Raw genomic sequence first — 17,067 nt, forward strand, 5'->3', positions numbered from 1 at the left:
AAGCAAGATACACCTGGACCATCAAAGCAACAGGTCTCCTGCCTAAAACTGCAAATTCATCATAAGGGTCACACATTAACCTCTCATTCCTTCATAGAATCATAGAATGGCTGAGGTTGGAAAGGACCTTAAAGTCCAACCAGTTACAATCCCCTGCCGTGGGAAGAGCAGCCACCCACCAGATCAAGCTGCCCAGGGCCCCATCCAACCTGGCCTTAAGCACCTCAAGGGATGGGGCAACACCTCTAGGGATGGCGCTTCAGCATGCCATCTGCATGGCACAATGCAGAATTCAGTAGAATCAAAGGGGTGCCTGGTTCTGAAGGGCATACTGTCTCACAGTTAGACGTCTCCATGCAGAAGCGTCTACAGAATCACATGTGGGATCACTGTGATCACATACAAAGAGAAAGGAGCAAGGGGAGCTGCCCTCTGCCGCCCCATGTTTCCCTTGACGTGGTCCTGTGGGAGAGAGAGGTGACACAGATGTCAGATGTAGCCCACATACCCTCACACTCATGGAAAGCAGAAGTTTCCAAACTACAAACCGCAAAGCATTTCCCTTTCAACAGAAGAATAACGCTTCAGAGCAAGAACAGCATGCTGAATTGCAAATATTTAGTGTCAGCACTTAGAAAAATACTGTTTGGTATCTGATTGGGCCTCTATTTTTCCTCTCTAGCAGAGAGAAAACATTGTGCAGGCAGACTCTATACATATATTATTGATAACACTTCATAAAATAGCTCTTCCAATATTGCCTTCCAGTATTTAAAGGGAGTTTATCAACATGGGGAAAATTAACTTTTTACAGGGGTAGATAGTGATAGGACAAAGGGAATGGTTTTAAACTAAAGGAGGGGAGATTTAGATTAGATGTCAGGGGGAAGTTTTTTTACTGAGAGAGTGGTGAGGTGCTGGCACAGGCTGCCCAGAGAGGCTGTGGATGCTCCATCCCTGGAGGTGTTCAAGGCCAGGTTGGATGCAGCCCTGGCCAATCTCATCTAGTACCTGACCTAGCAGCTGGCAGCCCTGCCTGTAGTAGGGGGTTGGAACGTGATGATCCTTGAGGTCTCTTCCAACCCAAGCCATCTGAAGATTCTTACAGGAACTCATTTTTAAAAGATTTTCTTTGGATTTTTAAAAAATAAATCACACTTTTTCATCTGGTCAGTTTGTACAGTCAGCAGCTAATTGGTTCTATGTCTGAGGGTGTCGGTGCCTCTGACACCAGGCGGAACACGCAGATATCACAGGCAGGCATAAACTGCCGAGTTTCAAGATTTTATCTTTAAAAACCAAAACGAAGCCCTCCTATCTCTTAGGCCTCATCACAAGCCACTAGTGTTCTGAGAATTCTGATAAAAGATTGCTATTTTCTTGCAAGACACTGCGACTTCAGCTACGCCACAGAAAAAGCTCCTTTAGTACTGAACTACCAAACAACAACAAGTAATTAAAGGAACACTCAGAAGAAAATAAGCCAATAGAGCTGCATGAGATGTAGTAAACCACACAGCCATAACCAATCAAGCTGACTGAGGGTCCACGTTCTCCATAAAGCAGCCAGTCTTTCCCCCCACCTCTCAATATTGGGAATGTATTCTCAAAATTCAGCTCAGCATTTAAAACCACGCTATTTACCCCAGCCACTGGCACCTAAAGCCACGCTGGGGGAGAAGCCCCACCTGATGCGCTCCATCTCGCAGCCTCTCCTCACCTTTCCGGAGCCGCGCTGCCTGAAGGCTCCCAGCCACTGCATGGACAGACATGACGGGGACACGTTCATCTTTCGCTCGCTGCCGTCGTACCTGGAAGCAATGGGGAACGACTCACCGCGTGAATCGCACGCTCCCCACCTGCCGCCGCGGCTCCGGGCAGCTCCGGGCAGCTCAGCCCGCCGAGGCCGCCGGCACCCTCACCGCCACAGCCCGCGCAGCCTCCGGAGGGCGGGGAGGACGCGGGAGCGGGGCGGTGCTGCCGGGCGAACACCCGCCTCCCGGCCCAGCGGCGTGCTGGGGGAGTGGGGAAATAAGTCTGTGGAAAAATGTGGAAAAGTAAAATAAATCTTGTTGTCTTCGGGTTGTTTTTTTTTTTTTTTTCGAGTCGTTGCCGAGGTTAACCGAAATAAAAGAGAGAATAAAGCGAAATAAAATAAATCCCTGTCAGTGAGATCGCGATTAATGAAGGAAAGGGGCCTGTCCGCCTGACCTCTTTCTCCCGCAGAGAGAGCAGCGAGTAGCGCGCACCTACCCAGCTCCCTGCGATCGGAATGCTGGTCCTGCTGCTCCTGCTGCACAATCTGGGGGAAAACAACCCAAAACATAGCCCTGCCCTTAAAGAGATGTCAATGGGGTGTGAGTGTGAAGTGCTGTCTGAGCAGGGATGGGGGAGGCAGGCCCGCAGGACACCCCTCACACCTCTGAATGGGAGAGTTCATTGCACGTGATAAATTGTGGGAAGGTGCATTATTCTTTTGTGTTGTAAAAGGGTAGAGGCATCTGCCAGGCTGTTCTCTGAGCCTTAGGGGGCTCAAAGCTAGCAAATTGCAGTTCCCAGTCGGCAATTTAGGCTAAAAATAAAGCTGAGCTCTCTTTGGGGTTCTCAGAAATTGCTGATGGCCTGTAAAAATGCAAAAACAATGCATAGGAGCTTAGGAAGCTGCAAAGCATGAGGAAGTAGAAAGGGCACAGAATCCAGATTATGCCGTACAAGAATAACTAGAAGCACCAAGCAAAATGCAAAACAGAGCTGCAGCTGAAAATGTGAGCTTCCAGAAGCACTGGAGTCACTGCCGGCCTTTTATATTGTAGTGGCATGATTCAGGCACAGATTTTGACTTGGCCAGCAAATAGTGCAGTGGATTCAGATTGTGTAAACATAGGTTTCGCTGCTGGCCAGGCTACACAGCTGTTGTCTGAACTTGGTCTTTGTGTTATCCAGTGCTGCGTATTTCAAATTCCCAGCTATAAAATGGTAATTTCATACCATTATATATAAAAATAAATTCTGCTTTTCAGTCCATTTTCAGGCAGGGAAGAACAGTTAGTAAGGAAAAAGCTATAGACATATTCCTAGTTCTGCTAGATCTCCTATTGAAGCCTGGCAAAAAAAAATCAGCAAGAAAAGGGTAAATGTCACATTGAGTGACATGGTTAGTGGGCATGGTGGTGTGGGTTGATGGATGGACTAGATCTTAGTGGTTTATCCAACCCTAGTGATAGTCTGATTCTCTGGTTCTATAATTTGTAATGCATTCCCATAAAGTTTTCCAAAATCCCTACATGAAAAGCATTACATAAATGCAAAATCACAAATACATCTGAAAGCAGTAACTAGAAAGAAAGAAAGAACTAGAAAGGTAGAAGAATGTGATGTCATTTCAAAAACTTTCATACCCATTTGGTGCTCCTTTTTTTTTTTTCCTCCATGCTGCTCTTTTTCTATATATATATTCTCAGGAACTCTTGTATTGCCTCATACCCTTTTTGTGGATGTCACCAACAGAAACATTAGAAAAGCTGGCAGATGCAGAATCACATGGAAAGAGAGGAAGCAAGTGCCAGCCTTGTATTAAAGCTGACGGGGAGCAACTCAGCAAGGGCCAGGGCACAGCTTACAGACATCTTGCCCTAACACCAGAACGACTCAACACTGGATTAGGAAGAGGCAAAAACAAGCTCAGTTGTCTAGTTCATATAGCAAAATAAAGAGTCTGCCTGAAACCCTCAAGAAACACCCACTGAAAATGGAAAAATGAATTAGGGGGGAGAAATAGTGGATTAAGAGCTCATATAAATGTCATTTTATAGAGGAATCTTCGTACTTCCCACAACATTTAGCAGGGGCAAGGAAGTCGATGGTTTGTAAACTTCAAAATTACACAAAATGTGTAGCTTAGTGAGACTTCTGAGCTACAGAAAGATGCAGTGCAGGGAACTGAAAACCAGCATCCATGGTGTCTCCAAGACTGTGTAGTTAAATGCTTTCAAGGCATTGTTCCTGACTGGACTTTAAGACAGTGCTGACTCCGTAATGTTTGTATCAAACTGTACGAATTGAGCAGAACTGCTTTTTAAAACAGGGAAAGGAGTATTTTTAATCTCACACTAAAATAGTTCAATCTTGGAAAGTACCATCTTGAAGACTTCTGTAGAGAAGCCCCAAAGGCTTTTAAAATTAATTTCTATTTTTTAGGGCTAATGTTGTAGAATAACTGAATTCTACTCCTTGAGAAGTATTGCATTTCTTAATTCACAAGTAAAAAAGCTGCCAGGAATGGGCTGAAAGTTAAAAATACCATCCCTATGTTGATGAAATGAAGTATAAAATAATTACATGTAAAAAGAAAATAATTGCAAGGGTAGGATAACTATCACAAGCCAAACACATCCAGGAAATCGGTGGTCAGCTGATCTCCTAAAGAATTCCAAACATGCTGATTTGCAAGCATCTGGGTTACAATACAAAGCATGGCTGAGGATGCCGGTACCCTGGCAAAGGGAGACTGCTGTGATGATGTTCTCAGCTCTCCACCTTCTACTGGCTACACTGCTCCTGAGCTAGCTACCACAGCTTCAGTTTGCGCAGACGTTACAGTACTGGAGCACATATCCATCAAACAAAGCACGTTCTGCTCTGTTTAAGCAGATATTTCTTTACAAATGCATAGTAAATGCTATTACCAAAGACTATAGTGTCTGTGGTTACAACATTTAATCATTGTAGTCCGAAAGCCTGAAAAAGTGGAAGGGCAATGCAAACTGAAAGCACCATAGCCATTCCTGTTCCAGAACTCCTACTGTGTATTACCAATATTATGCAATTCCCATTGAACAATAATTGACAGGTGCTGATGCTTTAGATTTGATTAAAATTTCTTAAAGACCTCAGAGAGGGTGAAACAATTCCCCCTACAAGGCAGAATCAAGTTTCTGTCTGTACTTCTTTTTAACCAGTAGAATTTATAGAGAAGAAGGAAGGATGGAGCAGAGCCAGTCTTGGGAGGAACAGAACTGGCCTCAGGAGGTCAAAGAATAAAGAACACCTTCCAGTTTTCCATTAGAACAGACTGTAAAAGCTTTCCAGTGCAAGGCAGATGAGAAAACTTGGCATCCTGGGAAAAGGCTGATCCTTGCAGCTATGAAATGAACATCAGAAACAGTTGGAAAAACATCTCTTTGGGATGCTTTTAATAAATATTTTGTACCAATACCATTGCATCTTAAACATTAGGAAAATACCATCTATGCACGCATGTACACGTAACTTCTATTTTTATCCTGTTGCATAACTTGGGACATAACAATTACTTAGAAGTACAACTAACCCCCCTAATAATTTAGAAACACGATTTGCATAGCAGTTTGTGAATTAAAGCTCCTCCGGAAGGGCGGACTAAATAGACAAAGTGAGAAGGGTGAATCACAGGAAGACACAGGAAACGGAGACATTTGAGTAGTTACCCTCTGCTGTAGTAAAGCCTCCTTCTGTAGGGTAGAGCTCTCACACTACTTCACTGGGAGAACAGATACTGTTAATGGTACTGTATTTCTCCATGTCTCATTGGAGTAAATACATCGTATATTTTCTCTAATGGTAAAATTGGCTTAAGAAGTTCTTGTCTTTGTTGCTGCCCATCGTGTTTTATAGCTATTTCTATAGTGATGTCTACTTGTCAGTTTTGCCAGTGCCTCTGAAATTCAGGCCACATATTAAAAGCAAATGTAAAAAGCTAATATAGATTGTTCTTAAACTGCATTATTTAATGAAATAGCTCCACAGGCAATCAGGCTGCTACAGCTGAGGAGCTGTGTATGAGAAGAAAAAGCAGATCAGGCAAAGAATGGGGCCGGTTCCTTGTTAAACCAGCTTTGTCTCAAAAGAAAATGCATCAAGAAACTACAGCTGTATCAGAAATCACTTGTGGGAAAATGGTTTTGTTTTTTTAAACCAGTAGACACTGCTCCTTTTCCTCCAGTTTTTGCTGGGACATTTGGGAAAATAATGTGAATCAAATGAACATCTGAAGTTAGTACAAATTTACATTAAGCTCTTTCCTTCATTTAAAGAGAACAAAGGGAAAGGCATGGTTCTTTTTGATTCAAGTGCTTAGCTCCTGACAGGTGAGTGATGAATGCTTTATTCCCAGAATGACAAGTTTGACTTCTGACGTCTAAACCTCGTAATTGCTGAGCTGGGGAGCTGCATGATGAGGAAGTGATTCTTCGTCTGTTTGGGTGAGAAGCAGTTCTCAAGCAAAATAATGGAAAAAACTGGGTATTTTCACAGGGTGCCTTACCCTGTGAAGTGTCAGTGCCTGCAGGGAGAGGTCCACTTCTCAGAGGCAAACCCTACAAAGCTGCCATGTCATAATGCCAGAGATCATTCTGTAAGGTCTTCTTATGCCATTTCCTCCGGCTGCTGGGCCTCTGCTTAAAAGGTCAGTTTCTAAAATAAGTCTTGGCAACATCTGCTGTTTGTTATGAAATAACAATAAATTATTTAAATAAAAGAATTATGAAAAAAAATCACTACTTAATGCTGAGCAGCATAAGCAAAAAAAAAAAAAAAAAGTGGCATCACATTTATAAAGATGATCAAAGGGCTGGAGCACCTCTCCTATGAAGAAAGGTTGAGGAAGTCAGGCTCATTCAGCCTAGAGAAGGCTCTAGGGAGACCTTATTGTGGCCTTCCAGTAATTAAAGCAGGAGGGAGAGTGACTTTTTACTGGCAGTGATAGGACAAGGGGGAATGGCTTTAAACTAAAAGAAGGGAAATGTAGGTCAGGTGTTAGGAAAAAATTCTTTACTCAAAGGGCTGTGAGTTACTGGCATTGGCTGCCCAGAGAAGCTGTGGATGCCCCATCGCTGTAGGTAGAATCATAGAATCATAACATCACCAAGGTTAGAAAAGACCTCTAAGATCATCCAGTCCAATGTCGACCTACCACCAATATTTCCCCGCTAAACCATGTCCCTCAGTACCATCTACACAGTTCTTGAACACATCCAGGGACGGTGACTCAACTACCTCCCTGGGCAGCCTGTTCCAGCACCCGACCACTCTGAGAAGAAGTTTTTCCTAATACCCAATCTGAACCTCCCCTGGCGCAACTTGAGGCCATTCCCACTCATCCTGTTGATAGTAATGTGGGAAAAGAGGCTGACCCCCAACTCACCACAACCTCCCTTCAGGCACTTGTAGAGAGCAATAAGGTCTCCCCCGAGCCTCCTCTTCTCCAGACTAAATAGTCCCAGTTCCCTCAGCTACTCCCCATAAGACTCGTGCTCCTTCAAAGTTTCTTTGTCCTTCTCTTGACACGCTCCAGGGCCTCAATGTCTTTCTTGTAGTCAGGGGCCCAAAATTGAACACAGTACTCAAGGCGCAGCCTCACCAGAGCTGAGTACAGAGGGATGATCACCTCCCTGCTCCTGCTGACTGCACTATTTCTGATACAAGCCAGGATGCCATTGGCCTTCTTGGCCACCTGGGCACACTGCTGCCTCATGTTAAGCAGAGCGTTGACCAACACCCCCAAGCTGATTTCCTGAACACCCTTGGGTGGATCCAGTCTGGCCTCATGGTCTTGTGACAGTCTAGATGGAGTAGTCTCTGTTTCCACCTGAACTGTGGGTGGTTTATTCTGCTCCTCATCCCAAACTTCGATGTCAGTGGGTATAGTACCCCAAGGATAACTAGTCTGATATTAAAGACAAGTGTAAAGAAGGCACTGAAAACCTCATCATTTTTCTTATTCTCAGTGGTCATGCTTCCTGCCTCATCCAGTAAAGGCTGGAGATTCTCCTTAGCCCTCCTCTTAGTGTTTATATATTTGTTTAAAATGTTTTTAATTGTCTTTTACTATACTGGCCAGCTTGAGCTCAAGCTGGGCTTTTGCCTTTCTAATTTTCTCCCTGCACAACCTAACAGCTTCTTTGTACTCTCCTTGAGTTTCCCTTCTTCTACGGGAGGTAGACTCTTTTTCTCTGGGAGCCTCAGAAGATATTCCGTGTTCATCCAGACTGGTCTTCTTCCCTGATGGCTCTTGATATGGCACAGAGGGATAGCCTGCTCCCACGCCTGTAAGACTTCCTTCTTGAGGAACGACCAGCCTTTCTGGACCTCTTTAACCTTCAAGTCTGACTCCCAGGGGAGCCTCCCTGCCAGTGTCCTGAGTAGTTCAAAGTCCGCCCTCCAGAAGTCCAAGGTAGCAGTTTTGCTGGCCTCCATCCTGACTTCACCAACAACGGAGAACTCTACCTCACGTTCAGTGCCAGGTTGGATGGGCCCTGGGCAGCCAGATCTGGTGGGTGGCAGCTCTGCCCACAGAAGGTAAGTTGGAACTGGATGGGCTTCAAGGTCCCTTCCAACCTTAGCCATTCTATGACTCTATGATTTCAAAATTGCTTGTAGGGCAATATCTGCATGGCAAGGTACACAAAACTTGTTCAAGTTTAACAAAAAAAGTATGTTTTCCTTCCAAGCTTTTTGTTTTCCTGCTAGGTTGTGAAGTAGTTACCACTGGTACTCTTTGTTGCAGTTAGCAGTGTTGATGGAAATGCAGACGTTCACATTTCTGCACCTTTGAAACAGATGGCTAATCACTCACTTCCATGTTCTGTTTTTAAACAGGAGTTCTGCTATTTAGATACCCGCTGCCCCTTCAGCTGTAACATGAACAAGTCTGTATGCTGAGGTTATTTTATTAACTTCTGCTTTTCACTACTTGCAACAGTATGCTGTTTAACTAAACAAATTTAGCAAAAGCAGTTGAAAGTGATCTCCAGGACAGTCTTGCATTTAAAGTACACTGACTTACAAACTGGTGTGGTGTTTGTGTCATAGGCAGAACCCGATGTCTTGTTTTTGGATAGTGTTCACTCAGAGTTCTCGAGAAATTGTAAGGATTCTACTGCAAAAATGGTCAGAGACATTTTCTTGTTGTAGTAGAGCAGGTTAATTCATATAGTGCATATATTCTATTCACACTGCTCTGGTGGTAGGCAATACATAAAGATAGTTTTTTAGAGATGAAAACTTAGTTCTGTTAAGTTCTGTTAAGTGAGAAGCAATGCCTGCAGGGAGAGGTAATGTCTATTAGCCCAGGTGATGCAGTGGTGAAGAGCAGGCTGTCTTCCAGGAGCGCAAGAAGCCCTTCATCTCACTGAGAGCAGTGGCTTAGTCCACATAGCCTGAATTCCACACAGGGCCATGGTTCCATGGGTAGATAAAGCAAGTCTCAGAGCACAAAGCTCCAGGTCAAAAAACTCTGTGGCTGTTCAATGCAAGGTGATGTCAACTCATAATGCCAGCTTCTCATCACAGATGTAAATGCCATCTCATATTTCTGATACAACAGAAATGGTGTTGTGTGCTCACAGCTCATATGGGTGAAATTTACGTTTTCAGGTGATGCTGTAGTACAAACCTGATACCAGTGAGTGAGAAACCACTCTAACCCAAAACTGCTTGTTTTAGCTTTCCTGGTTTCTACTGGAGATTTTCCATTCTAAACATAGATGAAATGTACATCCATACACATGCTGAAATGCTATGATACTTGTCAGTAAAAATCGTCAGTTGAAAAAAAAAAAAAAAACTTTGCCAGAAATATGCCAAAACTTTGTAGTTCTAGAAATGGAAAAACAGCTTGTGGCTATCACTGAATTTAGTAATGTTGGATAAAGCCTTTTTTATTTTTTCCTCTGGCATGAAGCAAATATAGTGAAATTCAGCATCTGATGATGCATTTGCTCATATAGGAAAGTATCTGGCTATCCAAACTGGCTTGGTTTCCTTACTACCAAAATAAATAAATAAAAGTAAATAAATAAAAGTTAAAAAAAAAAAGCCCACAAAACAGTAGAATAGTATTATAAGGACTGTTACTGAGCTAAATTCCTCCCACGTAGACATATTTATATGGTTTAGGCTAATGAATGTTCTCCTGTCTGCCTTGAATGAGAATGAAATGCTGCCGAATGAGGAAAAGAATTATTGACTAAGTCAGAATTCCAAGTGTTTTCTTAGGGAAGAATTATATGAACAAACCTGTTAATAAGGTTTTTCAGCATTACTTCCATCTGTGCTCCACATTTAGGATCATTATCAGCAACACAACAGATAAAACATAATGGTAATAAATACATCCAAATACCTCAAGACTCTGAATAATCCCCCAAAATTCACACCCCGTCCCACATACACAGAGCTACAGCGACCCATTACAGACCCATCCTGTACTAATGGGGTGGTTTCTCACATCATCAGGTCAGGTGTGACAGCTGCCCTCTTTCCTCTTCTCTACCCTCATAATGAATCTGGATGCCTTGTTTATACCTCTTTTGACGCTGACTCTCCTTTTTTTTTTTTTTTTTTTCTTCAGAAGTTCTAATTGCCAGGTTACTGTTTAATCCAGCTGATGGCCATCTCTTAAGCAAACTTCATTATTGTTTGTTTCCTCTTCAGCATGACCCACTCTGGGGCAAACATCCTGTCAGGTGGTTTCGGGGATTCTATTCACTCACGCTTTTCCCACATTTTCAAGTCACACCAGCTGCTGTCACCCACCCCGCTGCATTGCCCCTGTCGTGCAGGCAAGGACCCATGCGTTTCACTTAGCACTTGGCTCCACTTCTGAGCCACAATCCTATGGTGCTCATGCATGTCAGGCTTTGGTTCAGACCTCCAAGGAGGAGGCTTCCAAAAGAGATCTGAAATGAATGCTGCAGACATCTAAATTAGGGTCCCAGCTCCGGGCATCAAAGAATGAATATGTTGTTTCAAACACTTTACTGGATGGGAAAGCAGAAACCAGGCCTGGCTAATCACGGCACGGATAGAACTAATCACAAAGTGTGTCAGCTGCAGGCTTTATGCTGTCTCCCTCACCAAAATACATCATGAAAACATCTATTCTTGAATTCACTCATACGGTGACAGTGAGTGACCTCACTTCACCAAATTTAGTTAAAATTCTAATTTCCTCCCACTTTTCTTTGTGCAGCCCAAAATACTTCTGTAGCAGCTCTGTGAGGGGCTTGGGCTTTGGCTGTAAGTTGTCCTGCACATGGTTGAGCCCTTGCCAGCGGGTTGTAAGCCAGCACTTGTTTGCACGCTATGTTGGCTCCCTTCATTTCCTTGCAATACATGCAGCCTCAGACCCCAGTTTCAATATGGTGCTAGTGCTGCTGAAGCTGCTTTCCCAGCTCAGCTCTCTTTTCATGAGCACTCATTCTCTTTACCAGCGACCCACCCCTGTACCAGTACAGCTAAAGGTTGATTGCCAGCCGACTCAGTTCCTTGGCCTGTTTTGCTACGCAGCTGTGCACACCTGTGATTTGCCTCAGCCAAGGGATGGGGTGGAGATGAGAATTTGATGGGGGAATGGGAACTCCAAGGCTAATTAAAAAAAAAGTTGGTGTCCTCAGAGTCCATCATTTAATGTAAATGAATTGGCCACCAGGTAGCATGCTGGAAACCTGTTCTAGGCTGCTTCGTGTACTTTGGGAAAGAATTGTAATGGTGAAGCCAGTGTCCTTTCCAGCAGACTTGAGTAAGCAGCTCTGTGCCTGAGCCTTTATTTTTTCCATGGCTTCTACCAGGACACAGTTTCTAACTGTTGTCTTGGTACCAGTCTTGGTTAAATGCATTAAATCCATTAGAGGGCTGAGCTGTACCTCAAAATCATCCATCACATGCGCTACGAAAGGTAGATTGCTTATTTTTATGCATCATTGATGCTTTCTCATAAATGCAGAGCTAAATGGCAGTGGATAAGTAATCATCATCAGCAGCCCTCTGCTTCCTCCCTGAGATACCTCTGTCACTGTCCCTCAAATATCTGTATCATTTTGTTGCTACTATGAACAATTCGGAATTATTTTCCATATGTATTTTTTTTCTTTCAGAAATTCCCCCTGTAATTTTGCTAACAAATTAGTCGCCTTTTTTTGTTGATGGATGAAAAAAAAATGACAAGTGCCAGAATTTCAATTTTTTTATACTGAGACAGAAAATTAAGTGCTAACAGATATAGCAATACTTCAAGTTATTTTTTTTTCTGTTGCTGTATAAATGAGAATATCAGCTGTTTCTAATAGCATCAGATGGGACTGCATTACTTTTCCAAGATATTAAAACCAGCTGCTTTCAGGTCAGTTCTATAGCTGAAAAATTTTGCTGAAATATTATATGGGTACAGTTAAACTGAAAAAAAAAAAATCCTACAGCTTATAACAGTAAAACCAAACCAACTCCTAGCACACACCACCTATTTTGGGTGCCATCGAACTGTTTACATACTGACCTGGAGCAAACTAGATTTCAGAATCTCCTGTAAATCCAGAAAGCTGTATTTCAATCACCCGTCATTAAAGAAAGAGCTCTTCAATGAGTCCCTGGTCCTGCTGTAATGTTTAGCTTTAAATGAAGGAACTGTTTTTCTGATAGTTAAACACAAAGGTGAGGTTTTGTGGACTTTTTGGTTAAGATTCATATGGAGTGACGTTAGTTGCAAAAGCATATCTGAGCAAAAGAGGTGACTGTGTGTGCAAGTTCTCACTTTTCAGCCTGATATGATCTAACAGTTCACTGCTGTGAAAGAGAAACCATCTGCCCACTAATAAATAGCTCTCGGGTTAGAGAAGTGAACCTGCAGAGGTACACGTCTGAGACCTGGCACAGTGAAAATGGGACAGCGCCTGGCCTGGGGGAAAGGTGTAGGGAAGGAAATGTGAAAAGCATCTCCCATTTCAGTGTCCCTATGTATTTTCTCTCTGTTGAGCTCATTGAGTCTTCTTAGGATACCTCAGCCCCTCCTTCCACTCTCCATGGCTTATTCAAGGTGCATTTCTGGCAGCTGTTCAAAGCCGCCAGCAGAAACCTGTGCTAGCAGGGCTTCAGCTGGCAAAGCCTTTCAGTCCAGATAATATCTAAACTACCTGCAAGGTGCAGGACAACCGGTTATGAGAAAAGCAGTTTCTTTTACAATACAGAGGAGACAATCCAGGTTTCCAGTTATTTGTCAGTTATACACCAATTTGTAAATCCACAGTGGACAGCAGAAGTCGGTGTAGTGAAATGCAGGGTGTGCCCATATTGCCAGATGAGCTTGGTTTTGAAGCTGCTCTCAAGTACAGACTTGTCACTAAACTTCTCTGTGTGCACGCAAGCACGGAGTTAATAGAAGCTCTGGAGTCTGCTGGAAACAGGGTTTCATTGGATCCAAACTCTCATTAATAAGATCTACGCAAATGGCCAAAAGCCAAACCAAATCAGCTCTTCATTTCACAGCGTCAAACAGCAGCTAGGCTTCATCTTATGGGGTTTCATCTTATGGGGTCTGGGGAACACATGTGAATAAATATGTATAAGGAGCATCTGACAGCTCTTCAGGGACCAACTTCATTCAAAGTGCCCCTGCACAGTTGCACTAGCTTAGTACTTGTATGGTTTTAACTGAGAAAACCAGACCTATAGGTGATGTAGTACTGCAAAGTAGAACTACTTAATAAGGAAGAGAGCTTGTGAAGGAGAGCTTGAGGTTATGATATTTTTAGAGCTTTAAACAAGTAGAGCATGTGAATTATGCTGAAGTTTGGGCTGCTAGTAGTGTTTTTATGGCTGCCATCATGTTAAGTAAAGTTTTTGTGTAATTCTTAAAAATCAGTTCATAATGAAGATAAATTCTTTCCCTAAATAACATAAACTGTTTTCTGATGTGGAAAGGAACACCACCTCTCTGTGCAGGCCCGATAGTAAGAGTGCAGTTATATTTGAAACTTAGGAATGTGTCCCCTAAAATGAGCTGTTAACAGCTGCTAAGAAGCCCCAAATTTTGGAGTAAGCAAGGTTCTAGGGAGGGAAAACTTTCTCTGACACTTAAGTCAACTGGCATTAACTGGAGAGAAAATAAGCAGTCTTCTGGATTTGCAGTCTTTTATCAGTTCTCAGAAATACACTGAACCATGCAATGACTACAGTAACCACAAGTGGTTTTGTGTCAATACTGGAAACCTTTGAATTTACAACTTGACAGATTATTAACACATGGCTAGGACTACTCACAGAAGTCTTATTTTAGCTTTACAGAAAACACAGTGGGAATTGGAGAAAATGCTACATTTCACTGGTGAGGAAGCAAAGAGCTGTGCTCTCTGAACGAAGCAGTGTTCTTGCATCTCATTCTTACTGAAAAAGCTATAGGTTTGGTGGATTCAGATTCTTTGTTATTTGTGAGGAATAGCAATTACACATGGAAATTAGCTCTGAGGGCCCAGGCGCCATCCTTTGGGCTACTTGGGCCTGCATCTCTTCAGGCTTCTTTCAGCTGCAGATGCAACATGAAACAAAAATTAATTGAAAGCCCCAAAAGAGAACAAGTTGAGTCTGTAAAGGAGTTGTCAGGACATTCACATGAGGGGAGGGGATACAGGGAACTAGTCCTTGCTTTGAACCCCACTCAGCATAGAGTTGCTTGGCCAAAAAATCCACTCTCAGGGACCTGTTGGCCTACTGTGTTGTGAACTTAATGACTGAGCAAAAGAGACATCAGACATCCTTGGTTACCTGAGGGGGTATTAATCTGACAACAAAGAATCCAAGATTCAATAACAGATTTGGTGAAAACCAACTATAGACCTGCTTGTTGGTGTCTTTCTATTCTGCCTTCTTTGTAATGGTGAGCTGTTAGGACAGCTGCTTTTCCTTGTATATCTTTCCCTCTCTGCCTCATTCCAGTTCTGATTTTTTTTTCTTCCTGATTATATCGACAGTGCTTTTGAACTGTTACGATGTGCAGACATCCTAAGCTTTTTTTGAAGGAGTAATAAATTTACGTGGTCAGTAGAAGACTGCTGTCCATACCACTGCTTTTCTTGGTTACTTTTCAAAACTAAAATATAGCTCAGAGATCCCTCAAAAGAAAACCAATGATCTAGTTTGAAGGCAGAGATGCTGATATTTATAGATGACCCTAGAGACATGACTTAGTTGTGAGGAGTGAAGGTACTGGGTTTTGTTGACTTCAGAGGCCACTGAAGTCCTTGAAGCTGGATGAGGCCCTGACAAGTGACTGTGCTCCTTAAAGGGACGAGTGTCATGGTGTTTGTCAGAATTGCATGGAGACTGCATGGGTAACATTCCTGAAATACAGTTCAGAAACCACTGACCCTCCTAAATGCATGAGTGATGATGATGAAAATTGTCAACAGGCAGGAGGACCTAGAAGGGAGAGAAGTACTGGAATCACTTCTATATGCAGGGGTTATTCCAAACAGAAAACGTAGATATCCTATTTTGCAGGCTTGCAGGCATCAAGCCAAGGTATGACTCTGATCTCAATGAAATCAGTGGATTTTTTTTTCTCTATTTGAATGCCACAAGAAAATGCAGGATTTGTTCTTTTGCTTCAGGCATGCAGTGTTCCTTACACTTCCTCTTTTGCCCTTTTTTTTCCCCATTCACTTTCTGTTCTCTATTTAAGTGAATTATATTTGTTTTCTTTCTTCCCTTTGCTTGACATTTTGATTCCTTTTTATAAAAGCTAATGACATAGCTCTGACTTCATGGGATCAGAGCCTTGGGTGACGAGTCCTTCTGTGCTGAATGAGATGACTATTCTGCAGAGCACTGGTGAGGCCAGCATTGGAGTGCCATTTGGTAACCATGTTGTTGGCCAAGGTTCTCCATTATTTCACTACTTCTGTGTTGGTAAACCAGCCACTGTATGCCAGTATCTTAGGGAATGAAGCTGATGTAGACTGAGATAAAGAGACCAGTGCTGTATTTAGATTTGAGGGAACTTGGAAGGACTGAGGGGGTTGTATAGAGGTGCTGTATTTTTCCACCTCCTGGGGTCCTGAGTGACAACAGGCCTTAGATGTGCTGACCAGCCTTGCTGGGAACTTCTGGCCCCCAAGGTTGGCCTTGAACCAGACTTATCACCTTGCATTTGTCCAATGATCACTACACCATTGGTTACACCAACTGTGCTCAGCTCCTTGCTGTGTGCCATGGGGCTTGTCGTGGGCTATGGCTGTGCAGTGTGGGCCAGGGTCATCCTCTGGCTCATCCTCCATGGTAAAACTGCACTCCTGTGGCTCCATGACAGCTACCTCAGAATGTCTTGAGCCCTAGATCATGTGCCATGGGATGTGGCCCTGAGGTGTGAAGAATCAGCCCCCCATCCAGTTCCTCCACAAAGTTGGGGCTCCAACCATACAGGAGGCTATGGCCAGCTTGCAGAACAGCCAGAGCCCTGACAGCTCCTCTAGTCTCCCTTCTGAGGCCAATCCTAGCTCCCCCAGCCCCACAGTGGGATCCTGGCAGAGCTTTGGAAGTAATCAGAAGTGGTTTATCCGTATAATCTACCAGGGGATCTATCCAGCACATACAGCCACTTCAGTGGCAGTTATCTTCCAGCTAGTGGGGATAGCCCCAGATTGGTTCATTTCATGTGTGGAGGACTCCCTCTTCCAGAGCCATAGAACTATTTATTTTTTCTCGTCTAGTCTGGGAAGAAGCTGGCTTTTTCCAGCTAAGACTCAGACAGTTGTCACTGATGGCTAAACACAGAAAAGCATAGCTCATAGGTTCCTTAGGAACTATTCATAACATAAACTGAGACCTTGAATGAAGGAAATAACTGATAATAATTAATAATAAAAGCACTGGCAGCAATGCAGGCTTCTTGTTTTGGAGGTAAAAGAGCACAGAAGTCTCCCTCAATTCTCAGCAATGCTTAGCAGCAGTGAGACACGTGTCAATAGTTGAGCAGAGAAAAAGAATGTGCTAGATTTAATGAGCTGATAATTAAAGTGTTTGAGGCGTTTATAGCAGTGAAAGGAGGAAATAATATTTGAATGTTGATTAAAAAAAAGATAGCTTTTTAAAATATGATTGCCAGTTACTGCTTTCCTGGGGTGGGAGGGGTATTGTTGATGAGTTCTCCAAAATGCTTTGTTCCACTTCTTGACAAAACCCAGGTCAATTGACTTAGGTGATCTAATCAATCCGTGGAATAAAAAGTGCTGGTATCCTGAGAATAGAAAGTATGCCAGTGTT

At 43.1% G+C, this 17,067-nt stretch overlaps 1 protein-coding gene across 4 annotated transcripts in view; it reads right to left on the bottom strand.

Annotated features, from left to right (window-relative positions):
• The window catches only part of RUBCNL (RUN and cysteine rich domain containing beclin 1 interacting protein like), a 29,120-nt gene extending 18,836 nt beyond the window's left edge, over window positions 1–10,284 (bottom strand). Inside the window, exons 1-3 of one of the 4 annotated variants that reach the window (XM_021375949.1) lie at window positions 2,254–2,341; window positions 1,923–2,037; window positions 1,721–1,811 (exon numbers count right to left, since the gene is read on the bottom strand). In XM_021375949.1, the coding sequence (XP_021231624.1) occupies window positions 1,721–1,811; window positions 1,923–2,037; window positions 2,254–2,326 (279 nt within the window). In that variant the 5' untranslated portion in view covers window positions 2,327–2,341. The other 3 variants (XM_021375958.1, XM_021375976.1, XM_021375967.1) reach the window with 3 other exon arrangements.

This window comes from Numida meleagris, chromosome 1 (genome assembly GCF_002078875.1).
Source record: "Numida meleagris isolate 19003 breed g44 Domestic line chromosome 1, NumMel1.0, whole genome shotgun sequence".
Classification (NCBI taxonomy): Eukaryota; Metazoa; Chordata; class Aves; order Galliformes; family Numididae; genus Numida; species Numida meleagris.